The sequence below is a fragment of the Melanerpes formicivorus genome, unplaced genomic scaffold, assembly GCF_026170545.1.
Source record: "Melanerpes formicivorus ecotype bairdi unplaced genomic scaffold, bMelFor1.0.p_v2 SCAF_10, whole genome shotgun sequence".
Classification (NCBI taxonomy): Eukaryota; Metazoa; Chordata; class Aves; order Piciformes; family Picidae; genus Melanerpes; species Melanerpes formicivorus.
The window spans coordinates 16,266,658-16,294,526 of NW_027142362.1; the positions used below are offsets into that span (position 1 = coordinate 16,266,658).

At 38.6% G+C, this 27,869-nt stretch overlaps 2 protein-coding genes across 10 annotated transcripts in view; both read left to right on the top strand.

Annotated features, from left to right (window-relative positions):
• CGNL1 (cingulin like 1) overlaps window positions 1-26,986 on the top strand; it is a 71,290-nt gene extending 44,304 nt beyond the window's left edge. For 5 of the 7 annotated variants that reach the window (XM_068143907.1, XM_068143909.1, XM_068143906.1 and 2 more), the window contains 5 exons: window positions 3,297-3,380; window positions 5,176-5,300; window positions 5,863-5,971; window positions 6,848-7,011; window positions 7,652-9,873. In XM_068143907.1, coding sequence (XP_068000008.1) covers window positions 3,297-3,380; window positions 5,176-5,300; window positions 5,863-5,971; window positions 6,848-7,011; window positions 7,652-7,790 — 621 coding nt within the window. In that variant the 3' untranslated portion in view covers window positions 7,791-9,873. Of the gene's footprint in view, window positions 1-3,296; window positions 3,381-5,175; window positions 5,301-5,862; window positions 5,972-6,847; window positions 7,012-7,651; window positions 9,874-26,789 lie in introns of those variants that run through there. The other 2 variants (XM_068143904.1, XM_068143902.1) reach the window with 2 other exon arrangements.
• A 159-nt stretch (window positions 26,987-27,145) lies between these two features.
• The window catches only part of MYZAP (myocardial zonula adherens protein), a 55,764-nt gene continuing 55,040 nt past the window's right edge, over window positions 27,146-27,869 (top strand). Inside the window, exon 1 of one of the 3 annotated variants that reach the window (XM_068143921.1) lies at window positions 27,146-27,221. Coding sequence is in view for 2 of the 3 variants with exons in the window: in XM_068143922.1 (XP_068000023.1) it covers window positions 27,646-27,729 (84 nt within the window). In the remaining variant the exon portion in view is untranslated. Of the gene's footprint in view, window positions 27,222-27,565; window positions 27,730-27,869 lie in introns of those variants that run through there. The other 2 variants (XM_068143922.1, XM_068143923.1) reach the window with 2 other exon arrangements.

The window sequence follows — 27,869 nt, forward strand, 5'->3', positions numbered from 1 at the left end:
GTTAGCTTTTAAATGATAAGGTATTAACAACTCTGGAAAGAGCAAAATGCTCAGCAAACACGCTACAGTGCTGAGCTGCCCTTTGAGCCTGAAGTGAGCAGGGACAGGGCACATTTTAGTCCAGGATGTGTTTTTTTCTACAAACAAATGAAAATTTTCTTTGTGCAAACATAATTGAAAAATATTTGATACCCTTATCAATTCTTGTATTCTACGAAAATGCAAACCTGAGTCTATTCTCTTCAGAGTTGTTGTTACCAGTAGATGTTAAAAATGGAGTAGTTTAGTTTCCATGACAATTTTAGAATAAATACAGAAGGATAAAATTGCATTGACTGCATCATTCACTTCCTTTTGGTTAAGCATTCCCAATGGATAGCTGTATGCCTGCTCTCTAGCTGGCACCAGGTGTGGGCAGCAAACAAATGAAGATTGTTTTTCAGTTATGAAGGATCAAAGGGGTTTGTTTGGCTTTAGCACGTTTGTTTGTTTAATCATCTGCACATGGTCAGATACTTGAGAAGTGTATATGTAGGACAATATTATATAGAATGTGTGCATGTGTGTATATATATACATGACATGAATATATCTTTCTTGTGTGTGTGTGTATGTATGTATATATATAACTTTTTCCTACTTAGGTATTGAAAAGAAATACAGGCTATGAACCAACCTAGTATGAGACACTGAACAACTGTGATGGCATCTAAAATAATATTAGAAATCAAATTAATTTCAATATTAATGAAGTCAACAGCTGCTGCTAATCCTAAAGCTGGCAGAAAATGCTATTACATCTAATAAAGCTTTGTAAAATCTAGTATTATTACTTTTCCTCAATTCTTTGTTGTTAGCACTATGCAAATCCAGCTGTGGTAAGTGTTGCCTTAAGCTGCAGAGAAAGTTTATTCTTTTAACAGTATATATTAGATGTAGGGAAGGTGGAATATGAAGCACAAAGCTCTGCATGGTACATAACTAGAGCCTGTCTTAATTGCTGTGAAATAAGTGAACAAGTTAGCATGCATTTTGGCAGACAACTGTTGTGGGTTTTTTCCCTTTATGCATGTTAATTAAGTGTTTACTAATGAAAAGTGCTAGGAGATGAGCAAAAGCAGTTTCTACCTCCCCCAGCAAGCATTGTGTGCTGCTGCCCTCTTTTTACAAACTCTTGTATGTATATGCACGTAGCTTTCTGATCCTAATCAGTTATAGTACTTTTTCTCTCACACACAGTTTTTCTGTGAGGTTACTTTTACCATGAGATGTCCAGTAACAGTAGCAATCATCTTGAAAATATAATTATCCTCTAAACAGTTCCTTAATTTGAGATCTTGAGAAGGTTGCACAAATTTGTCACAGTACTTTGAGCACACAAAACACATTAGAACTTCAGAGTGGTCCATTAAGCAAGCTCCTACTTAAAACAAACCCCCTTTCTTCTGTGAGCAGTTTCATTTTTAGTCATTCATTTTACTACAAATGTATCTTCATTTTTTTTCTGTGTCTGTCTTCGTGGCTAAAGCAATTACACATGAATAAGTTCTTTGTAATCCCTCCATATTTATAACTTTTGGAATGAATTTCATGAATAAATGCAGCTCATGTATGAGTGATTCCCATTTTTACGGATAAATTATTTTAATATACAAAATATTTTATATGGAGAATATGATTTCACCCTGTAATGTATAAAACTTTATTATTAGGATTCTTAGTGACAATAAGAGCTTTTAAGAAATTACCCAGCTGCTGAGAACACAGCCAGGTGTTAACATTTGTAGTTCAGTAGCTGTTATGACCTTCGTTTTCATGAATGCCTTCCACTGTTCTGAAATAATTCTGTGACAACATATGCAACTGCATGCATTGCTTACGTTGTTTGCATTCATATGTTTGTTTTAAAGTTACAGAAGCAGTGTAAGTGACTTCTTTTAAACATGTGATTAGCTAAAAATGTATCTTTTAAATATTCTAACGTGCTTAAAAAAATGTCTAAGGCAAAATCTTATACGCTGTACTTGTTTAACCTTCGCATTCTTAGCATTGCTTTTGTTAATTTTTTATGCAAGGCTTCTCAATGGGTTTTGAAAGTCCTTTAATGATACAAATTTGTAACCTAGAGCTGCTTAACTCTGCTTTTGTGTTTATGCACATTCACATGCAACTGTTGTAAAGCAAAGAAGAATTTTGTGGCCACTGAAACCTGTTTACAGTTATTGGCGTAGATGTTCACTATGTTTCTCAGGTGATACTATCATAAATATCATGCAGGGAATAGTACAAATGCTCTGGTAACATTAGCTGTAAAGGCTTTTGTAAAGACTCAAGGGTAGTTTCAGCAGGAATGAGAGGCAGGAAAAGTATTTAGGCACTACAAACATTTTCCTTCAGTCCCAATCTTTCAGTAGCAGCTGTTAAGCAGTTTAGAGTTTCTCTCTGATCCTCAGCAATTTTTATATTTTTTTCCACTCAAGTCCAATAGTCAGATAAACCAAACTAATTGTTTATTCTTACCTTGAGTCTGTATTAATTGTGTACTTCTGACATTTTACATATCTGGAGAGTATACCTTCCTTGGCTACTGCAACTGAAATACTTACAGAAGCTGTAGCCAAAAAAAAGTGTTTTACCAAAACAAACACAACCCATCCCCTCCCTAAATCCAGAAGTTGGTGCTTTCCTGGTATGGCAGGCATAAAATGGTCTAGAGAAGGAGAGCAATGTTCATATCCAGTATGCATCAGAGTCTGTTGAAAAAAGAACTTTTCATACAGACAGAAAGTAGTAATTATCTGTAGAGCATCTCACTTGAGTGCTGTGCAATTCTCTGCAGTTACCAGTTTGTGTTTAGTAAAGTGGAACTTTACAGTAGACCAGTCAGCATCTTAGAGGTAAGGTGCTATTTCAGAGCTTCAGGCCTTAAGTATGAAGGAAAAACAACTGTAGAAAGTGTTTGAAGACCCTTTGAAGTTACAGAACTCAGTTCCCTGTCACATGATGTATCTCTGATGCAATGTTTTGGAATTCAGTTCCCTGCTACAGAATATGTATACTGAATATCAGCAGTACCCAGTGTGGCTAGAATAAGCACTGGGAATAATGTGAGCTTTGATGTGTATTCAAGATTGTAATTGTCTTCAATTGAAATCATGAATATATCTTGAATTCTAAGAAAGGGCATTTTTTTTTTTCTCATTGCATAGCTATACATACTTTATGTGTACGTATATGCATACACAAAGTATCATATAGATAAATGTAAAGCATTAAAATTTCTCTTTCTGTAACAGATTGAACAAATGAGAACAGAGCTACTTCAGGAAAGAGCTATAAAGCAAGATTTAGAGTGTGACAAAATTTCATTGGAAAGACAGGTAATTCTGGCTGGCATATCATTGCATTAGTAAGATAACAGGCTGAGTATCTGCCTTCATTAGGAAATTAAAATAATACAGTGTTTGATATCTGGCACTACCCCACTGTAATGTGCTTCTGAAAGTGTGTGTTAATAAGAACAGATTAAAAGCCATGTATATCTTAATAGTAATACTCAGAAGAAAATACAATCTTGAATTAATTCTCAGTTGTTGGTTTGGTGTGTTTTGTTGTTGTTTTTTTTTCCCCTTTCTGCACCCTCCATTTTAGCCTGAGGTTTATCACAGTTTATATATTTTGTATACTAAACACTTGTATAATGCATACATCTATTTATATATCTCTTTATATGAGAAGATAATTTTGTTGTAGTGAGTGCAGGAATATCTCTACAAAGTAATTTCTATTTATATATTTGAGGAGCAAAGACATAACAATTGAGAATTGTCAGTTGATAGTGTGCACTTGTTTTAAAATAAACCTGAGTTATCAATGTAGAAGCATTTAAAAGTAACATTTTGTAGAAAATATTACAGAATATCAAAACTGCTGTTATCCAGTTTAGCTGTAAATCCACCTCTTTTGGAGGAGCTGCTCTTCAAAGTCTTAACAGTATTTCTGGAACACTGTTGAAGGTAGACCATAATTTCAAGCAATTATGATTTTAGTAGGCTGTTTTCTTCTGTAGGACCAAACTAACGAAAGTAATGACATGACTCTGAAAGGAAAGATACAGAACTGATAGAAAACTGCTACTGTCTGTTCTTTAGGAAGTAATAGGGCTCACGTGTTTCAATATCTGTGATGGAAAGTACCTTAAAAGTACTTTCTAGTTTTTTGCAGTTCAGTGGTCTTTGGAAACAAGGTTACTATCACAGCCCCTAATTGAGATCCAGAAGAAAGCTATTCTAGCGAGCCACAGAATTAGTGACAGTTTCCAGAACATAAACCAGACTGTACTGGAAATTCAGAGAACATGTTTGTACTAGACATCTTAAATTGTGAAATGAATCCCATCTGCATTGTTTGAGAAAAAAATAATGCCACCTACTGGTATATGCCATGTACATCCTTATACTTCAGCCTTGGCATGGTTATCACAGCATTTAGTGTTTGAGATCTGAGATCACAGTTTGAAGTTTTGTAACTAAGAGCTTTGTTTTCTGATCCTCATATGACTCTTCTTTTTTTTTTTTTTCCTGGCAACTATATAGTTAGATCCTGATTGAAAACCTAAATTACATAGCCTCATAAAAACTAAAGTGTAAATCTGAGCAAAAAATCTGCTTTTATGAATTGTGCAACTTCCAAAGCTTTTCTGCCTATGTAGTAGTAGTGTTGGTAGATAGTTAAGAAAGGGGAGGGGAAACCCACCATAACAGCTTTGATAGCATAAAGCAATTTTGCATGCAAGTAAATTCTTTGTCTGCTTGTTTTAGCCATACATGAGTTAGTTACAGAATTTGACAAAGGCATTATATGGAGAGTAGGACAGATCCAATACTATTTGAAAAATTTTGGCATATTAAAAAATGCCTCTGGAAGTGACTTGCAGGCATCGGAAGTTCAAGGATCCATTTAGGCCTAAAACTTTAACTCAAGCTTAACACTAAATTCTTTTTAAGAAAACACAGTCATAGAGATTTGTTTGTAGTGAAATGTAAGATCAGGCTGTCTTTTTCCATAGATACTAAAGTAAAATTACACTGAATCACCTGAGAAACTGATTTTGTGTTAAAGTGATATTTGTTAATATAAGCATGTATGTAATAATTGAGTGTGTTCCAACTACAGAACAAAGACTTGAAGAGTCGAATCCTTCACCTGGAGGGTTCTTACCGATCCAGTAAAGAGGGACTTGTTGCTCAAATGGAAGCAAGGATCACAGAGCTAGAAGAACGACTTGAAAATGAAGAGAGGTGAAACTAGTTATGTTAAGATCAAAGCATGCATGTTTATATTTCCTAATACGGCTTTCTGCTAATACTATGTCTCTAATACAATTAACTCTTCTTTTTCTCATGAGCACCAAATTAAAATGGTTGTTGTTTCATACAAGTGTTGCAAATTTCCTTTTTGACTGAAAGCATGTTAGAAGTTGTCTTATAAAATTAAAACTGGACACAGTACTAACCTGATTCCATATCTCATTGTTTTATCAATGCCTAAAATCAGTAACAGACTTAGAAATGTTAACTATAGTTTAACATCTTCAGTTTTCATGTTCATTTCATTGTTTAATCTTGGAGGAATGTAATTTTTTTTTTTAAGTGCTGCTCCAGAGACAGAAGAAATTGCCTGTAGTTGCTTAGGCTTTGAACAAATTTCGTAGTATTTTACGTGGAATCAGAAAATCAAAGCAGGGGCTGTTAGTATTTATTTAATCTTAAAAGACTGCTAAGGAATTATGTCAGCAGGATTGAAAAGATTTCAATTCCATTTTTTGCAACCCTGTCTTTTGTTTGTTTTATTTCTTTCTAGGGATAGAGCTAATTTCCAACTTAGTAACCGCAGACTTGAGAGAAAAGTGAAGGAGTTAATGTTGCAAGTAGATGATGAACATCTCTCACTGACTGATCAAAAGGACCAGGTAGAGGAAAGGCTAATATAAATATCTGACATTAATTCTACTAGCATAAATGGATATATATAGATATATGAAAGGAATATAGGCAGATACTGGCTATGCTGTGGTTTATGAACTCCCATTTAGTGAGATTCACATTTCCCATTGTCATCATGTTCTTTTGTCTAGTATTAAGTTCTTACTGATCTCTAAAATTATGGAAAGGAAGCACTTACAGAAGCAATGCTATAGTTGTTTTAAGAAATAGACCCAATAACAGACAGTATATGATCCTATAAATGCATACAATGGCGCATAATATATTTGGGTTTGTCACTATAAAATTTGTGAAAGAAAGAAGCTATTTATTGTAAAATTTAGACTGTATTAAGTACATGCTGATACTCTAATAGCAGTGTGCTCTAGGATTCCTGTGGTCTTTGTTGATGCCTTTCTTAAAACAGTTTGTTTCAATACATAGATCAGTTAATATCCTGTCTAGAGAATGAACAGTGCTTTTGAAATTGCAGACCTCTGTCAAGGGAGTAATCTTTCAAAATCCTCTGGGTTTTTAAAACATGTTTATAGTATGTCTGGTAAAGTTGCTTAACTTGGACAAACTAATAGCTCCAGTCACCCCGTATTGATAACTGGCACTTGCTATCACATGGTACTCTCTTACTCTAACAAACTTATGTTTGCTTGTTGCTGTTTTGTTTTCTTAAAAAACTATCTCACTTTTCTCAAACTCTAATGCTTATTTGAGTATTTCTGAAGCATAGGATCACAGTGCCACTACACTGGCAAAGTTGTGTCTTTATTCTCTCTCTTGTACATGCTGGAAAAGTAAAATTCCTTTATTAAAATATCCTCTAATCAGCTGATATGTAAATATTTCAGTTGAGTTTGCGTTTGAAAGCAATGAAACGTCAGGTTGAAGAAGCTGAAGAAGAAATAGACAGACTGGAAAGTGCGAAAAAGAAACTCCAGAGAGAACTGGAAGAGCAACTAGACATGAATGAGCAATTGCAAGGACAGCTTAATGCTGCGAAGAAGGAATTAAGGTAGGGTGACTTGTCAGAACTTACAACTATGTATTGCACCACAACTCACAATATTGATCTCTTGCTTCTTTTGTCCATAAACTGAGGGCTTCCTCTAACAAACTGTGACTTTGTCATAAGCAGGAAAGTTTAAGAGACAGACCTTTGAAACTCTTCTGCATCTTCTTTCTGTACAAATGTTCTCCAGCTCTTTCCAGGGTGCTCTAGATGCCCAAATCTTCTTTCCAAACCCTGCCTGCTGAACCAAGTCATTTAGGCAGGAAATACAAAATGGAAAAAGGTGGTATACTTAACCATTTCCTCATGTGTAGTAATAAAAATGTCCCGCTAATATCTGAGTGATACAGTTCTCTTGTGTTAGTTTTCCTCAGCCATTTTTTTAACATCTCAGCATGCCAAGTGTACAGTGTCCCCTCTCTGTGACTTTAGAGGTGCTTGAAAATTAGATTAATTGATTATCTTTTTCTCTTGCATGTTTCTTCCATGTAAGATGGAGTCTATAACTTGTGTTCCAACAGGGGTAATTTTCTTCCACATCCTTCAAAAGTGTAAATCCCCCCTGTCAATATTTTAAGGTTTACATAAATGTTCTGCATGTAGATATACACTTTAATAGCAAAGATGTGTATTTTTGTTTTAGTAGACTGAAGAAGTCATCGAGTAAAGTGTTGGCTGATTCTGATGATGATGACGATGATGATTTCAGCACGGATGGGGATAGTCTCTGTGAAGTACCTTCAGGAAATAACTTTTCCAAAGACGATGACACAAAAATCTAATTAATTATTGAATCTGTGATTCCTTGAAAGTACTGGAAGAAAAACATAAATTATCAAGAAACTGGATTTTTTTTTTTTATAAGCCAAATGACATAAAGCGATTTAAGAGTTGGGAATATTATGTTTCTATCCACACTGTGCCATTTTCTTATTTAGATCTCCACTGTTTCTTATGGAAAACAGAACTGCGTTATGAAACTCTGAAATCTCTCTATATAACTGCTACTGAAAACACGGGCATAATGTTTCACATTGGAAATGTGATTTTGCTAAAATTCTCCTTCAGTAAAAAGCCATTTGAAAGTAATGCCAAGTTAGTTTGTAGTTATTAAAAGCTTTTTCCCTAAATTAAGAAAACCACAGAAGATTATTTAATAATTGTAAGTAGGGGGAAATTATGTATAAAATGTAAATATTTTAAACCTAAACCTGATCATTTTCTTGACTACTTTAGTACTCTTTTGTAAAGTTTCTAATATTATATGAATCAAGTTTATGTGTAAAGTACTGAAGTTTATACTGAATGCTATATTTAGGTTTTAACTAAGGAAGCAAATGAAAATTAATACATTTTATGTATTATAGAGCAGATTCACAGTTCCCAAGTGAGAAAGCGTATTCCCCTTTTAAAAACAATGCAAGTTTTATTGTATATATTCTGTATATTAGAGAGCAAATATTAGTCCTGCCTGTTGACTTTAAAAGGACCATCACATGATGAAAGAAGCTTCCCTACAGCTTTCTTGTAAACTTTGTTTGAAAGCTTTCTGTTCTTAGTAGGGATGGGTAAGAGCGAGGTCAGTTGTTATTTGGATTTTGCATTTTGTGAAATGGACTCCATACTACCAGAGGCAGAACATTATAGGCTTGCTGATTTGAGGATATCAGCACAGGCTTAGCTTAAATTCTCTATGGAGTCCCACTCATTCCATTAAAATTATTTCTGGTCTTTGAATTTAAGTACATAATTAATTTAACTGATTCCAACATTTTTTATGCACCTGACAAGAAATTGCACCAAGGAAACACAAAGCCTGTAATCTGATTTTTCTTTCTAAGCTGTTCTTGAGCATCTATTAGTGATATAGTGCAGTCTAGGGTCATATATCCACATATCTATAAATATTTCATTTTACAGAAGTATCTGCATTTTGGATGATCACAAACTTGCAATAAATTTTAAAGAAAAAAAAAAAGTATTGCAAATTTTATTTTAAAAGCATTTTTCATTTTATTGCTACTAATTAAATGGGTTCTTTTGCCATTTATATTACATGAGAACATTTTTACTCCTTTGCAATTCTAGAATCCTAAGGAAAGGATTCCACTACATAACTATAGTGTTTGAATAAGTCCTGTCTGATTATTAGTATTTCTCCTCAGTTACAAGCTAATGGGCACTTGTTTGTTGAATGGACCAAAAAACAATGTAATGTGATCATAGAAAAATACTTTAGACTGAAGTTTCAGGGAGCTTCCATTACTCTCACAAAGGCAAGGACAAATTTAACAGCTCTGTAAAAGCAAGGTGGACAGACTTGGTTAAGGTAGAAGTCCTGACAAGGGCAGTATCCATTTTCATGTGATTATATGGAATGAAACTCCTGCCTGCCGGATCAGAAACGTATTAGCGTATCAGACTCTATTGCCATGTAAATCTTTTCAACTTAATTTTGATGGTGTTTAGAGACATGGGAAATAACATGAACAGCATAGCTGGAATCCTCTGTCTCTAAATCTTGGATATCTTTCCTAGCAGCACACTTCGTACGATTTTTTTGCAGTGCTAGCTTTACTATTTTGACCACATAGAAACAGCCTTTCCACCAAGATCATCTGCACTGCACCGTACTGACAGTCATGATATCACCTGCTGTGATTTATTTTTTGTTCTTTCATTTGCTTGTTTATGTAGTCTTAACTCTAAGCAACTGATTCCAATCTCTAGCACTGTGTCCTAATGTTCATAGATCACTATGATTTCCAACCACTGGGAGAAAATCACGTAATATTGCATCTACCTCCAGTTGCATTAACCTGTAAAAGAAAAATTAATTTAAAATAAACAGCTCTTTTAGTTTTACTTTATATGTGAACATAGTTTGATATGACAATTGATTTCCTATGGAAGATGTATGCGTTAAAAATATAACAAGAAAATATCTGGGAAATACTGATGCTCTAAACAAGTTTCTATACTTCCTTCTTTTTGGATAGCTATGTTCTTTGTAACTTGTAAAGCAGGTGGCTTCTGTAATATCTAGAAGGTTCCTTTTCTCATTTGACCTTCTAAGTTAGGAAAAAAACACATTGTTGTAGACTGCTAGTGGGAGAAATCCTGCTTATTAGATATGCCTACCCCTCATGTCCTTGTTAAACAGAACTGGTCTTTAGTTCTTTTTCTCCAATGACATGGCTAAAATCAAACAAAATCTCAAGGTGTTGAAAAGGATGTTTCAACTTGGTCACAAAACAGTCGGTAGCTCTGTTACTTGATATATGCTAGTTGTGGTGAGAATAGGGTCTAGATCTTGATTGCCACATAAACCCCCTTGAAATAGTAATTTAAGGATGTCTGATTTGTCCACACCATCTCATACCAGCTTTTTAGCAGTACTCTTCTTAAGATTTCATCTAGGATTTATTCCTAATATTTTCATGTAATCAGCTTTTAAGTGAGTATCAGAAGAAATTTCAGAAGAACCTCTTGACTCAAAATAGGAAGCAGGAAGGAAAATATTTGAAGAAACATGGTTGTGAGACATTTGGTCCATAGAAGTTTGTACAAACATCAGAGTCCCCTGGTGTATTAGAGAGGTATGACTTGAATTCTGAGCTGTAGAGACCTTCAGTTTTCTTCAGTGATAACTGTAATATCTCATAAATGAACAGACCCAAACTTAGTATAAACCTAACTTGATGATTTATATAGTGGATGCTTCTCTCTCAGTATAAGCAACCTGTGATGAGCAGTGAACTTCTTGTCCTCTCTGGGAATAATGGCCCATCACATCCCACTGACATCTTGACTGTTTTTATGTAGTGAGAGTTTCTCTACAAAACCAGTATTTCTTCCCATTAAAATTCTGTTCTATTTAAATATACATGTTCTTCAAATTGCCATGTAAGATTAGTATTGCCTTAGTCAATTCCTGACAACTTGTGTGTGGTCTTCTATAATTCCTGGTTTAGAACTTGAATTTGATTCTCAGTTTTGAGCATTTTCACTTATCAGTTATGCTCTGGCAGATTCTTGTGGGTTTCTGAGTCTACTTTCATAGACAGAAAATAAAAATTAACTTCTACAAGAATGTTTTGATGTTTTAAATCTCTAACGTTTGCAAGTGCTCCAAGATCTTTCATTAACTATTGCTATGCAATGCCAAATATATCAATGTAAAACAAACAAGTGATCAAAATCCTCATGTCCTCCATAGACTCCACAGTCTCTATCCAGGAAATAAAATTAAGGATATTTGCCCTTGAATTGGAAGGGCACCTCTTTCATAAAGGTGTGAAGGTATTTCAGACATCAGGCTTCTTTTTGGTTCATCAAGAAAGAAAATGGAAAAGTCATCTGCTCACTATGCCCTATACCTGCTTCCATACATTCATGGTAAGCAAAACCCTATACTGTTTAGTCACCAAGCAGGTGTCTTCTCTCCCACGATGCTGTGTCTTGGTGATAAGATTATAACTTATTAATTAATCTACATATTCCTCTGATTTATACTTTTTAACTAGTCCTTATATGCTTCTGATTTATCCTCATTCTTTTCTTAACATAATTCTTTCCTTTTGTTGATTAACTAATCTGTTTTGATTGATAGCTGATACTCTAAATTCTTCCAGAAGCCATGTGCATTCCTAATTATTTTACACAGCAGCTATATGCTTTGCTACACAGTGCAATAGTTTCAACTTGTAGGCCTTTTCTGGATCACACAGCATATTTAAGTAATTAATCCTTTTAGCATACTGGAGCTTTCTATCCTATGAGTGAAGCCACACATTTCAGCTGCTTGATTTCTACCAAATGCAGTTATCAAGCAATACTGCAGAAGGTTCAAAGACTTTGCTAAAAGAGCAACAACATTCTGTAGAGATTTCTGTAGTTTACAACACATTTAATTTGTTCTCTATGTATGTTTTGTTTGTAAGGTGCTGATTAGGTCACATTTAACACTGACATAGTAGTGAAAATTTTGTTGTCATTTCAGAATTTATTTGTGAGCACTGAGCTATTGAGAAAAAGGTATAGAAACTAATAGCAATGTTTTTTGCAGTACAGGTTTTTCTTTTTTGACATGTAATAAAAGAAAGACTTAAAAAGGAGAGCAAAGTTCAACAGACAAGGTGGAGTGCAGTAATGAATTGTGGTTACCTAACTCAGTAGAAGTGTGACAGCCCTTTAATGGTTAACATCAGTGAACCTCATGTGCAGTCAGCAGAAACTGTACTATGTGAGAGGGAATGTTTTCTTTTTTTTTCTCCACTTCTAGTGATAATTTGCTGTTTTATACAGATTCTGAAGTGTTATGCCATTAGCAGAAGAACAGGCCAAAAAAAAAAAAATAATCTTACCTAAACCCTGAGCACAGGTGAAGAATGAATGTTTAAACTGTCCCAAGTTGCCAGTAGGTAAACTAGAGGAACCTCATCTCTATGTGAGTACAAAGGGACTCATTACAGGTAATATGAGCTTTTCTGTGTTTTCTCTGTACTTCTTCAAAAGAATGGATTTTCTGAACAACACTTTATCTGTTAGGTTATAAAGCTATTTTCACTAGTTTCAAGCAGTCCTCTTCGACTTGCATGCAGTCTAGCTAGGATGAAATCTACCAACAGTGCAATGTGAGCTAAGGGAGAAAGTATAGACAGTAAGAAAGATCAATGCAGGATCCATTTTTTATTAACTTGATTTTGACCTTCCCTTCATTCCTCTTAAAGAGCTTTTCACTGAATGCTGTTTAAGCCATTTAAAACCTACAGATATATCCATCCCAGTTTTATTTCCAGGGAAGGACTGTAGAGATTCAAGATTAGGACAGTAGGGAGCACATTGAAATAGTGCACACTGAAGTTCTGCTAGGAAATGCCCGTTTGTTATATGCATTTACAGGAAAGATTTCTCAAAAGAGAGTCCAGCTGAGACAAATGATAGAGCTAAAAAAGGAGCAGCATATGTTACTAATATTTCTGTGAATGCCTTGTTAATAGAAACTAATTAGCTGCATACCTGTGCGCAGTACAGGTAGTTCTGTTTTGCAGAGATGCTTTCAGTCTCTTCAAACATGGATACCCAAGTGCCTGCCAGTATCAGAAACATCTGTTTTGTGTGACTCACATTTTCCCTTTTGTTTTTTGTCCTAGAAGGAAATAGTGTGTAGTTCTATTTTCCATTGGATTTGGCTTTTTGTCAAATAAGTATTTACTTCTGTGTCTTTTTGTGAGAGAGAAAGAAAGCACTGCTGCCATTGGAATGGAAAGAGATGAGACTGTTTGGGACTCATCACTGGGAAAACTCAGTCTGTGCCAGAGATGAAATTTACTTTTCTACAAAGCAGTTCCACTGTGCATAGGAAAGATGAGCTATTGACTAAAAGTTCACCTCTCACACCAACAGAACTGGCTATTTTCAGCCCAGTGTTGCCTTTATTTTCCTAGGATGCAAGGACCAAGACCTGGAACTTGTCTTGGATGAGGCTGCCAGCATTTTCACTAGAGATGAGATTGAGATTGGTATTCTTTTTATGTTGTTGTTTATTTTGTTTTGGTTAAAGCACAGCAAATACTACTTAAGGGAAAATGACTTACTGGGTATTCATGACTAGAGCATGCAAGAACAAATACATATGTGCGCACTCTGAAGGCAAATGGGAGTGCATTACTGCAAGTGCTGTTATCAGCTGATTTGGTGCCTGCATGAAAACATAATTCCAGGTGTTTAAAACTGCTACACAAATTCAGTAACTACAGTCACACAGTGGTTACTGTAAATCCTTCCCAGTGCAGATCACTGTAATCTGAGTTCTGGCATTTTCTTGGATATCTGCTGTGTTAAAGAGCTTTTTAACAGTCTCAACAAGTCTCCTACTTAATCTTTTAGACACTTTACCAAAAGAAAAACAAAGGAAGCTGAACCATCCAGAGAAGACAGGGTGGTCTAACAGATGGAAGTAGAGCCAGGAGGATTCTGGTTTCTAATCCCTTTGAGCTGCTGCTTCAGTCCTTGACCTCTACATACTTTTGTTAACATGCCTAGAAAATGGAGCACAAAAACTAGACTTTGAAAACTTGATACTATGTCTGTGTTGATATTAGGAGTAGATGCCAAGGATCTGAGTTTTCAGCATATCTGCTTTCTGCACTGCGTCTAGGTCTTTGCCCTGCAGCCTCTGATATGCTTCAATGCTTTTCAAGTGGGAAACTGTTTTGCCTGCCGCACAGCTGAGATTGAGGATCTTGTGCTGACTCTGAAGTAACCAGCAGGCTCTGTGCAGAACAACAATCTTAAGTCTAGATTTCCTTGCTTTATGGGGAGTTTCAAAGTTATCTTCAAGTGAGCAAGTGGTTTGTTGTGTAATAGGTAGAATGGCTATGAAAAGAGGGAAGGAAAAAAAAAATACCCAGTAAAACTATATAAAGGCTGTAACATCAGCCAGCTAAAGAATGGAAGCTTCCTGAATCAAACTGTTTACTGTAAACACAGCTCACTGCGCCTTGCTGTTTCAGTGCACATTGTGTGCAGTATACAGCTATTTTAATGAGAAGATCAAATTCACTATTCAGATCAGAATGTCTCTCCCAGATGTGAACTTCTTAAGCATTACTAAGAGCCACAGTGGAAGGCCATGGTCTTTGCAGTTCCATATGCAATAGTGCATAAAGATAAATATTTGGCTAGATGTCCAAGGGCAATCTGAGCTTCCTGTAGAGCTCTTCAGTTTGCCCAGCATTGTTTGACTGGGAAACTTTCTCAGACTGAATTTAAGTGTTGTGGGATAAAAGCAGTGAAGAAAAAAGAATTACTAACAAATAGCCTGCTACAGCTTCTTCCAGTATGAAGGGAATCTTTATAGGTGTGCACACAATGAGCCTCCTCTATATGTGTACCATACAGGTGCTATTGATATGAAGTGGGCATGACAGAAGGAAAACTGCAATCTATTTAATCAACCTTTCCTCTTCAGCCCTTATTGCTGTTGCTGCCTTCTTTCCTGAGAAAATGAGCTGTGGTGGCATTGGGGAACCCCTACTCAGTAAGTTAGATGCTTTCATTTTCTGTGCAGGAGAAAGGTAGCTCCAAGTTTGTACATACATAACAAATCGGCTCAAAATGCTCACAGACTCATAGTTTCATAGTTTCATACTCAACTATTTGTTTTTAAAATGAAACATTCCATTTGATGATATGTATATGCCAACAAGTATATGTTTGCAATAGGTCCTATGAAACTATATTTTAAAAAATAAAATTGGATTTTCATCAGACCTGTCCTCTGACAACTATCAGGAAGCAAGCCCCAGCAGCATCCCCTAATGGGCCACCTACTTAGCACACAGCAGCTCTGCAAAGGTGCAGGTAAGTATCTTGATTGATTTGTGCTGTGCTCTGATGTGCTTTCTAACATGGTATCTAGCTGTGGTCCTTCCTTCATCAGTGACAAGGGCAGAGAATATTGGAAGGTCCAGTGCATGGCTGCTTTGGACACAGCCCAGGATGCAGCTGGCCTTCTAGGCTGCAAATGTACATTGTTGGTTCATGTTGAGCTGCTTGTTCTCCACAGGGCTGCACAGAATCCACTCATTGCCCAGCCTGTATTTGTGCTTGAGATTGCCCCAATTCATGTGCAGGACCTTGCACTTGGTCTTGTTGAACTTCATGAGATTCACATGATACCCCACTGCACAAACAGCAATTGCACTTTCTAGAAGCATACATGCAGTAGTGGACTGCTGACCACAAACATGAATGTGCACATCTGCCAGAGATCAAGGGTGGTGCCATTCGAAGATGCTCTGCAACTGAGTGCAGAGAGTCAGATAAAAGCAGCATGTTTTAACTTTGGTTGCCATTTTATGTAGTTGGTGCTATTGTTCTCATCACCTTTATAATTGTTACAAATTTAGCAGTATAGTACAAAAAGAGATTGGTACACGTGAACTTTGCTACTTCTCTGAAACTTTTCTGTGCTTAGGTGAGTGTAGCATTTCTTGCTGTTGAGAAGAAAGGAAAAGGAAAAAAAAAAAAGCCACGGAAAGAGAAAGCTGATGCAATGGCGCAAGTTTTCTGGAGAGGGATTTTCCACTGAAAACGTTTTGAAGGCTTTAGCGTGGAAGCTGCAGTTCCGATTAAGATGCTGCAGAGAGGTCCCTCACGGTGGATGGCTGAGGGAGTGTGCCCCGTAGGTGGCAGCAGAGTGGGACTGGTTGCCATAGCCGTGGGTCTGCCCCTGTCTCAAAAGTCCTGGAAATGTGTGGCTTAATCCCATTTCACAGGCACGTCTTAATACACGGTGAGTTGTGTTGAATGATGTGATGCCCCCTGCATGCCATGGCTGTATGCATTTTGCTAAAATAAGGATTTATGTGCCAAGAATCTCCTACATACACCCATGAAGCTGGTGACCACTTCCCATAGAGGTCATTTCTCTGTGGCACTACAATCTTATTTTTTTTCTGTCGTCCTTCAATATAGTGAGGATGGCAAAATTAATCCCTCTGCACTGCTAAGCAGCCAGGAGGTTGTGCTGTGGCTGTTATTGCAGCTGAAGTATTGCACCCTCCTTGCTGACTTGTGCTAACTGCACCTTAACAGTGCACTTTTGGTCTTGTTTTCTCAGGTAGCAAGTGGTGTGGTGCAAGGCATGATTTTCCTGTATAAACCAATGTAAAAGAGAGATTGTAAAGGGTATCTTGAAGCTTTGGAATCTTGAAGCTGAGCTCCTGCCAGAGCCCAAATTTCTTACCAGACAGCAAATTATTTAATTTATTATTTTACATAATAATATATGTGATTGTATGTTGTCTAATTATTTAATCCTCTTTGGATGTTAATTCTCCAGTGATTAAATACAGTACAGAAGGGCTAGGTTGCCATTCAAGTAGTCTGTCCAAGACTGCTTTTTGACAAAGGTCCTTTTCAATACAGAATCAAAACAGCATTCAAGATGTTAAGTTGAATGACGCAACTAATCTGAGGTGCGGAATGGTGCTTTCCTGTAAAAGTGCTGCTGCTGTAAGAAGTACCCAGATAATGCATGACTAAAAGGACATAAGCCTGAGTGGTTCCAAGTGTGGAAAAATAAAAATATGAAGAACAGAAAGAGCAAGGATACTATCTGCTGCTTTTGTAGCAGTGTAACAAGGAGACAATCACAAGAACTGAGCAAGGAGAATCAAAATTGGTACCTTTTTATAAAGTGTGATTAAACATACTGGTGCTGATGGTAATAATTTAGCAAGAAACAGAAGTTCTTAGCTAGTAAGAACACCCATTATTCATGAAAATTATTAGAAATCCAAGGAGACATTTGGACGTAGTGGGAGGATAATTAACACCTATCTCTCTCCTATGAAGTTGTTACATATTCTTCAGGAATAGGAAATCCTGGCCATTGACAGGAAAGATAGACAGCAACTCTGACGCTGTCCAGGCATTTGTTCTACTCTGCATAACAATGAGTGATAATCTGGGAGGTGACTGTGGCTGGACTGCAACTCGACAGAAAGAATTTGCCAGAAAAAAAAAGCTGTCTTTTGCCTGAACATGACCTGAGTTCATTCCACCTAACTTTGGGCATTGACCTTTGAAGATGTCAGAAATGTAAGAAAAGCATAAACAGCTGTGTTCAAGCTTTCACTGGGCTACTGGAGTGTTTACGCTTCTTGTTTGTGATCTTTTTCATCAGGGTTAGAATTTCATCCAAATAACCAAATATGTTTCAACTCACTATTTTCTAGATCCTTCCGTTGCCATCAGTGAATCATCTCTGTGCTGAAATTATTGCAAACCTGAGGGTGAAAAACCTGTTTGTGTGGTTACACTAGATTTATGCACAAAAGCCATGAGGGTAAATGGGAAGATTTGGCCAACTGGTAGGATCCAGAAAGTGTTCTAGTTAAAGTCTTTGTGCCCACATTAGCCACTGTCCCTTGCATAAGCTGAAGAAATTATAACAATATTCTATTGAAAAATTGGCTTCAGCATTATCTCCCTAAGGACAGGGACAGAAGTGCTCAGCAGGAATAGAATTCTGGAGGGCACTTCAACAATTGTTGTCCAATGTTTAATTCTACAAGACCTTTTTGTCTTAAGTATTTTCTCTTTATTGTTAATTCATCAAAATACTATGTATGTGTATTAACACAGGAGAACCTCAAAGTTCACAGAAAGAAGCAAATCCCCTTTCTTCCCTTCCTACACTATTTGGTGTCAGTTGTGTCACAGGAGACTACTGTCAGCCTCTCTCTGATCATTACTAGCTGTGGGGTAAACCTGATTGGTAGCTCTGGTTGATGCATGCTAGCTCACCATTTTGTCTGACCCAAACCTGATCCTGTATCTGTATGTATCTCATCTCACAATGCTAGTAACTTCTTCAGTGACCTGTAGCAGCAATGGATCTCCAGGTTAATTATAAAAAGCTGGAAGATAATTTTTGTGCTACTTTAATTCCATTAACCCACATTATTATCCAGACCACCTCCGTTTACTTCTCAGACATTATCAGATAGTAGTAAAAATGAGAGCTGAAGTAGGGCAATTTTTTTTTTAGTGATTTTTCTGTTCTTGTTCTGCAGCAGGGAGAATAGATGTTCCAGACAGGTCTGTTCTAATCATTATTTACTGACCATACCCCTCTTAGATATACTCTCTGTGCTTACATCAGAATAACATTGGAGTTCTAAAACCAGGAAGATGAGGTTGTACTAGACAAAAACAGTTTTAATCAGTTGTTATGTATGTGACTGTGTATGGGTGCATTTAAAATATATATTTCTGAATTGTACTTAGACAAAGCTAACAGGAAAAGAACACCTCTTGCAGAAGCTGCATTTTGGAATAAACACAGCAGCCCTGTAGTGCTTGTTTTCCATACTGAAATATGGAAACTGGGTAGGCCAGAAATGCAGCAAAATGGCTAAGCACAGTGAGAAAGAACAGCAGTTAATCATTCAAAGGGAAATTCAATTTTCAATTTAATGATAATGGCACCTTTTAGAAATCTATATCTACAAAATTAAATATATTTTATTAAAATTCATTTGGGCAACTAAAGACTTCATCAACAGACATAATTTGAGATCGTCTTACAAAGGCATCAGAAGCATTAGAGATAAAGCCAGGCATCTGAGTAGAAAGAGTAAGATAAAATTAAGTTAGGAATGCGATGAAAGGAACTGGCCTTCCCCAGACCCTGCAAAGGGTTCCTTATAAGAGAGTCACTATGCATAGCTTCCTCTTGTTTTGTTGGGGTTTTGGGGTTTGGTTTTTTGTTGTTGTTTTGTTGGGTTTTTTTTCATACTTCCCCTGGATTCAGGTAGTGAATTGACTTTTTGTGGTTTTCTCTGGAGAGAGAAACCTGATGGAAATAGTTCTGCTGCAGAAACAATAGTAGAAATTTTAACTTCTGAATTGTGAATGATCTCACAAAGTAGTTTGTTTCCTTTTGCAGAGCAACCTTTGTCACTCATGAGTCACAGGTTTATTTAGATTTCCCATTATAACTTAAGTAGACAGAGTGTCAGGAAATCCTGCTCACCTAGTCTAAGTCACTGGTACTGATTCGATCTATTTAAAAATTTGTAATATTTCTTGAAAGTGCTTTCCTAGAATCACAGAATTGTTTCAGCTGGAAAAGACCTCTGAGATCTTTGAGTCCAACTGTCAACCTAACACCACCATGACCATTAAATCATGTCCTGAAGGGCCATGTCTACCTGTGTTATGAATACCTGCAGGAACAGTGCCTCCACCACCTCCCAGGGCAGCCTCTCCCAATACCTGACCATTCTTTCAGTAATGAGATTTTTCCTAATAACCAACTTAAACCTCCCATGGTACATTTTCAGGCTATTTCCTCTTGTTCTATCACCTGATACTAGGGAGAAGAGACCAACTCCACCTCGCTCTAACCTTCTTTGAGGTAGTTGTAGAGAGCAGTAAAGTCTCCCATCAGCTGCTTCTTCTCCAGACTAAACAGCCCCAGTTCCCTCATAAGAATAGTGCACATCTCGTGATCTGTTATAAGGACCCAGAACTGTGATACTCTTTGCTGTGTTCTTGCTAACTGAACGATGCACCATATGCAAATGAAGGAAAGGTGTACCCTGCTTCTGGGCTGACACATTGGAAATCTGGGGAGTGGCCATCCAGATTCACACATACAGTGTGTGACCAAATATATAAGTGCTTAGGTGTGTGAATCCATTTCCTTTCTAGGTCTATTGTTAGAGGGGCATTTCCCTAAGTGATCTTTAGTCATTGTGGTTGAGCTATTAGTAAGTACCCTAACTATTCAGTAATTCCTACATTCCCTCCTAATAACTTCAGTTAGGCCGAACAATATCTTCTGTATTGATTGTAATTTTACATCTGGTTTTCTTTTACTTCAATGACTTATGCATGGAAGAAATTTGACAATTCTTGGTGACAGGATAAGAAAATTTTGTTATATTGTAGATACAGATCAGTCTGCTAGAATGTTTTGGAGGTGGAGGGTCCTAAGTTTCCCTGGTGAAAGTCCCCTGATAATAAGAGTCAGTATTTTATGGTTAAAATAGCTCTCCTTTCACTTTATTTTCTTTTTATCTGACTTCTAATAAACTTCTTTTTAATATGTAGAATGAAAATGTAGAACTGGATCTTCCACTTCTACTTCACAACTTTTTTGCATGGCTCACTGTCCCAGCTGTGTGTGCAAACAGGCAATGAGCTAGGAGAGTCATTAAAAACTGCTAAATTCCCATGTGTATCATTCTGAGACAGGAAACATGGAAGCTCTAAAATCTATCTAAAACAAGGGAAGCCGCCAGACAACCAACAGCTTCTGTAGTATCTGTGCAGGTGTTCTAGACAAATGCCTCCTTGCTTTGTTGGTTAGAAAAATGTTCCATCGTCCTCCGCCCTGAAGCAGGGCTGAAGTCCACCATTTGCTATTCTGACCTATGATAAAACAGAGCTGAAGCAGGGTATAGTTTTTCCCCTTTCTTCCTCTTCTGTATTTCCTTTCATGTGGAGAAATAAATCTGAAATGTATCTCATCTTCCACTTGGTAAGCTAAAAGAAGTCAGCCAAATACATATAGAGATTTCCTGTCCTTAATGTTCCCACTCCATGAACACTGGAACAGGCTGCCCAGAGAGGTTGTGGCGTCTCCTTCTCTGGAGACTTTCAAAACCTACTTGGAGGCATTCCTATGCAGGCTACTCTAGGTGATCCTGCTTTGGCAGGGTGGTTGGTCTCGATGATCTGTGGAAGTCCCTTCCAGCCTCTAATGTACTGTGATACTATGAAATATATCTATTCCTTACACTTACAGAAGAACTTGCACTCCACATTTTCTTTTCCTGCCTCTTAACATTTTCTTCTTTCCTGTCACAAGTCAATACTGAAATCATCCTTTTGTAAGAGAAATATCTTTGGTAATAGCTGCAGGGAGTGGGATATGAGTTTGAGTGTAGGTACCTAACAATAGAACTCTGGTGCTAACGATGGGGCGTGCCTGTTTTCTACTCTCCTACCTACCTTAACCAGTTCAATTGCGTGACCTGACTGAGGCACACCTCTATGTCAACAATGCTGCTGCTTTTGGGCTGCATTTTTACATCACATTTATGCTGAACTGTCCTGCTTGGAGGGCTGACTAATCCAAAAGCTACTGCATGCGTGTCTCAGGCCACATTGCAATGGGCTGGGACCCAGCTGTTAACTGCATGGGAGGCCTACATGAAAGAGGAAATAGCAAAGATGAATCAAGTAGTGGTACTTCTCGTGCTGAATCAGAAGTGGATTGATGCCCTATAATGCTTCAGCAAAATCTGAAGTGATACTATCTAAATTTAAATTAACTTAGATATATTTTATTTCTTACAGTTGATTTTGGTAAAGTCCAAGCTTGCTTTTTTAATTAATATGTCATGAATGTAGCTGTAAAATATTATGATTTGTAGACATGCTCAATCAAAAGCCCTGCCCCCCAAAAAAGTTAAAAATGCCTCTTTTTCCTGAAAAGCATGGCCTTCTAGGGCTTTGCAGATTTATTTACATTTGTAGTAATTTTTATTTCACTACAAATCACTTCCTAACCGTCTGAGCTTGCAAATTGTACCTACCAACTGCACTCATTTTTCTAACTGCTAGGTGCACAAACAGTAAAATACAGTGATATAAATGTACATGGCATAAAAGTACATGGCAGAATCCTGCTACTGTTATCATTACTTCATAGGCTTTGATGCACATGCTCTATGTTCTTGCCTGGATACAGCTTTGAGTGGCTAACTCATTCTGTTCTGTTCTTTCTGTCTCTTCCAGAGGAAATGATAGTTATACATTGCATTGTATTATTTATTGAGCTTTGAGAACAATTACAGTCTGTGCCTCTGTTGCCAGTAAAGGTGGGATCATGCATTTATTGCAGGTAACTCCAGGAATTTATTTTTTTATTCAGTTCAACTGTGACTGAAATAACCACATAAAATAAAATGTTCTGCATTTCAAACTGCCAGTGTGGAAATTCCTAAATACAGACACATATATACAAGAGGAGCAGGGGAGGCTGAGTCTCTGTAGCATAGTCCTGTATTAGCCATGTACCAAGAGTGTTAGGTGACAGTAAGCAGTTATGTCAACAGGTCTGAAAAGTGATACGATGCTTGTAGCTAAACCAAGCTGAGCATTCAAAGAGCTATTTGTGTTACGTTGCTTCAAAAGGATAAGTGTAAACCACAGGCTAAAATTTTCATGCTGGTTGTGATGCCCCCAAAAAGAGAGCTTGAGAGTTTAGTGATGCTGAGCTCAGTGCACATCTGCAGAATACAAGGATGAAGGCTAGCAGAAAAAAGAAATACCTCTAAGGAAAAACAGGTGATCTAGCCCACAGGTCTTGCTGAGTCTGGTTCTGAAATATTTTACATGCATCTGTCCATTTGACAATCCCTTCTATAAATGGGTTTCATGCCTCAGGGATGATGAAGGCAGAATAGATTTTAATCCCTCTGGAAAGTGAAGGCTCTCAGAAGTTAATTATAATACCTCATTTTTGAAGCAATACAAATGGGACTCTATAACCTTAATGACCACAAGTGTGAGTTCTTGTTCAATTTGTAACTCTGCATTTATTCCCAAATCCCACAGGATTAATACGCCAGTTCATGAAGTGTTATTGGAACTTTTGTTCCTCCTTTGTACTCTGTCAGCAGTTAAGCCTGAAGGTGGAGAGGAGATTTTGACACACACCCCTCCCCCCAAAAAAAAATCAGTAGTTTTTCATGCCCACATTTAGGCAATTTATTAAGGTAAAACCCAGCTACCCACTCCTGCAGGAGTTCTTTTATGATTCTGTTGGGGCTGACCTACCTCCTACTCCATGTACTGTATGATCTGTTGCCCTTCTTGTGACCAAGGGCTGCTGATTCTGTGACATCCTGTTTCATTTTTCCCACAGCATATTGATCCTTGGACCTCCAAGGGAAAAAAACATTTCAGTAATGCTGGTGGTAGGGAACAAGGTAATCTGCAAAAAAGTGGAGAAGGTACCTACACTTTAAAGTTTTTTTCAGTTTCTGTGTAATTATATTAGCTATTTCACAACAACTGTTGCTCAAGATACTAATACTATAGTGTCATCTTGTAATTAACCTGCTGTGCCTTTGCATTGTGGCATTCACAAAGTGCTGACACATTTTGAACTGAATGCTCAGCATCCTGGTCAGATTATGTTCTGCCACTTCATTGTATATTGTCTGTGAGCAGTCTGTATGCCTGAGTATACCTTTCTAGTAGTCTGTCTGTAAAAATCAGTAGAATATTGTGGGTTTAGTCAAACTAAATCCTATGTAGTGATTTACTTTCCGTTCTCCCATCCAGTCTTTGTAAATTAGTACCATGTCCAAGCCACAGAAAGCATGAAATGCTCCCATTAGCATACTGTGACCCTTGCAGAGAGAAAGAGCTGTAAACTGTAGTGAAACTACTTCAGACTGCATTAGAACTGGGGAGGCAGGATCATGAGGAAAAGATGAAACCAAGCAGAAATTTCCCCGTATCTGCCAGGGAGTTAAAGAAGGAGTGAGTACATATTGTCACTTCTTGGCTTAAGTCTCCACTGGACTGAAAGAAAATGGCAAATGTGGAATTATGAGCTGCAGGTGCAGAAATTGCCCCAGGCAAGAAGAGACACTGGGCATGAGAGCTCCTTTCAGAGCAGGGAACTTGATAGAAGCCTATCACCTTCACCACTATTGGTGGGGAGTCTGTCATGTTGAGGCTGCAAAAATAGTGGTCAGAGGTCCTGTCACAGGAGACCTATCAAAATAGAAAACCAGGGACCTCTTGAGTCAATAGTTTGAGACATACCTTCACGTTTTATAACCGTTATAGCTTGTTTTTCATGAGTTTATCCAGCTGCTTTTTGACAGCATTTATAGTTTTCATAATTAGAGTATAGTGTGCCATAATTTAATTTCACACACAAATGTGGTGCCTGGTTTACTTCAAATACATTGTTCCCAAGTATAGGAAATAATGAATAGCCATTCCACATTCATTTCTGTATACCAGTCAAGGTCTCCTGTGCCTCTGTTGCCCATTCCTCACCATTGTCTTTCGTACAAGCTGAGCATCCCAAATCTGTTTATCCTGTCTTCATTAAAAAATAATTCTGTAACTTTGAGCTTTTTTACAGCCCTTCTCTGTATGCCTCCTATTGCTGCAACATCTTCTCTTGAGCCTCCTTTTTCCTACCTGGAGGTACCAGGTGTTCACGCAATACTAGTTGCTGGCTCCATAATCCCTTTGTGTATCAGAGCTTTGGGGATGGAGAAATAGTTACTCCAAATGTTGCTTTCATGCAATGAGAGGCATTGACAGAGCTTAGAGATTATAAGGTATTTTCCAATGTTTACTTAAACAGGGGCTGAAGAGACTGCAGGTCAGTGTATGGGATACATAGCTGATTAGTAAGCAAACAAATTGGAGTCCTTACTACACTAGTGCAACTTGCTGACTTGGGTAACAGCAGGAATTGATTCAGAATATCCAGAGAAAGCAGACAACTGTGCATGCAGGTTCTTCTTTCTTGGTGGATTTTTAATTTGAGGATGTGCCCAAAAGTAGAAGTAGCTCCTGTTCAAACAGATACTCATAAATCAGGTGGATAAGTCCTGTTGCTATTTTCCAAGAAATTAGGAGAGTGTAATGGGTTGGGGCAGACCCCCTCCCCACCACGTGCAGAAATAACGACTCAGACAAACAGATTGCAAAAGTGATGGTAAGTTTAAATAGAAAACAGTGAGTGCGTGCAGAGAACTAGAAACACAGTGACAAGAGGAAACCCCAAAACAGACCCAGAGAGATCCCATCCCCACCTGAGGGTGCACCCAAACCCCCAGGGCTCCTCCTTCCCCCCCCACTGCTAGGCTAGTCTCAGCTGGCCAGATCTGAGACTGCCCATCCCCCCGTGGCCTTGGGCCTAACCAGGCCCATGGCCGGGAGATCTCTCCCCCAGTTACCGGGTGGCGAGGAGGAAGGAAAGAGGACGTGCCAGACCCCGCCGTGAAACTTATAGTGGTGCAAGGGATCATGGTAGGAAATAACCTAATTTCCTGTGCCCACCCACTGGGCTGGACTTCTGGACACAGGAAACACCCCTGTAGCAGAGGACACCCAGCCCAAACTACGACAGAGAGCTGCTTGTAATGTAGCCCAAACTGACAGAGCTATAGTTGTGTTATCAGTCTTTGCATTATTCACAGACAGGTCTTATCTGCACCAGTTACACTTCCAATCAAAGTTGATGCAGACCTTGCTAATTCTCCCAGAGGTTCGGTTATTGTGCCTTACTCTCTCATGCTGAGAGGGGAGGTCCTTTCCCATACTGCAGCACAAGTTTAATCTCTGTATGTTCTCAGAAAATCACTTCTGTTTGTGCCTAACAGTGAGTAGAGAGCCCTGCAAACACACCTTTTCACATAGGGGAATGAAGTTCAGAAGGCACAACTTCTAACCAGAAGAGTCCCACAGCTATGTGAACTCCTTCCCAGCCACTATCTGGCTGACAAACAGAGTGTAGGTTGAGACATTTCTGCTCACCAGAATGATCAGGAGCAAGTGATTATCAATGCTAAGAGACAGCCTGGTGGATAGGTGACATGCTTGTGAAGGAGGATGATTCTGTTGTCGAAGATAAACCTATTCTTCACCTGCAAATACATGCTGAAAGCACCGTTACAACCAGGAGCTGAGACAGTGGATGGTTCATATGGAAATGCAATTGTTTGTAGGCACAAGACACCTTCCAAAAAAATTTAAAAACGTGTGTAACATGCAGCCAGCCTTGAGAGAAATTCAAATACAGGTGGTTGTTCTATCTCTTTTGCCTTGGGCTATATTAGGTGGAGAAGATAATAGCAGCTGGGAAAACAGAAAAGATGCTGAATACTAAATGCAGACACTTCGCTCATTCATCTGGACCTGGACAATGCTTTCTTCCTCAGGTCCTTGTCAGGTTGCTAGTTCAATATCTTACCATGAGGACAGGGAACTAAGAGGCAGAAGAAAACAGATGCAGTTCCCACTTTTCTAATACAAATTACTCACCCTGCTCAGCATTCTCCAAATCAAGAACCAGTATGATTGTTAACATTGCAATGGGCAAGGGCATTTCATGGTCATAACTGTTTTCTCATGGTCTTAATTATTATTTCATGGAAACAGAGGATAATCTATTTAAAAAATGCTATTACAGGTATTTGTTCTCTAATTTCTTTCAGACAAAAATGTCTCTTATTATTGTGGAATCTACTGCTCACAACAGATGGACAAGGCTGCAGAGGAAGAGGTGTGTGCAGCGCAGGGGTTATGGTGTTCCCTTAGCCCACATCATAGAACAGCTGAGTGTCTGAAATGCTGAAGTCCACATCTGCAATCTGGCTGAGGGCCAGCTAACTCCAGAGCACCAGACTCACCTTCTTCTTGGACCTTTGGCACTTACGTTTACGCAATTCCTTGTGCATTGAGCTGCACCCAGCTTTCTGCATCCCACCTAAGGCTTCCAGGGATCTGGATGCTTATCGTCCTCGTACCTCTTCCCAGAGCATGGCTAACGAACTGACAAGCCTGGGTGGCTCACGAATTGCAGCTGTGGGAAAGAGGACAGTATCCAGCTTTCACATGGCACTACTGTCTCGTTAGCACAATCACAGGTAGGTCCTGGAGAACAGGACCGGGTGGTCTCCAGTTGCTCCTGAGAGTCCTACCTCCTATTTTCCGCTGTCCAGGAGGTGGCCGAGTGACCAGTTTGGGTCTCTTCTCAAAGGCTCCTGAGAGCAGACGGAATGTCACCCTTCATTGACACCTCGGCGTCCCAAGGGCAAGTTTCTCGTGGGGCAGCGTCCCACAGCGACTGAGCCCAGTTTCATCCCGCGCGAAGAAACTGGGCACGTTCGCGACACTAAAGCCAGCGAGAGGCCGTAAATTCCGCGGGAAGCGGAGCCGCGCCACCCGGCTCCGCTCCCCAGCCCGCCCCCGCCGGGCAGCCCGGCCCCTGCGGCCGCCCGCGGCCATGTGCGCGGGGGTGGAGCTGAGTTGCCGGCCGGGGAAAGCTGCAGTCAACGGCGGCCCGCGGGGATGCTGCGCTTCAGCTCGGGGCTCACGGTCACCGCCACCACCCCCAGGAGGTCGGCCGGCGACAGCGGCCGCGCCCGGCGGAAGGTGCGCGGGGTATCGCGGGGGGGACGTCGGGGAGGTCCCGCGGGCGGTGTCGTGGGGCGAAGCGGAGGTTTGAAAACAAATAATCCCCCTTACAGTTTACCTGCGGAGCTCTTGCTTTTTCTCTCTCTCTCCCCCGCCCC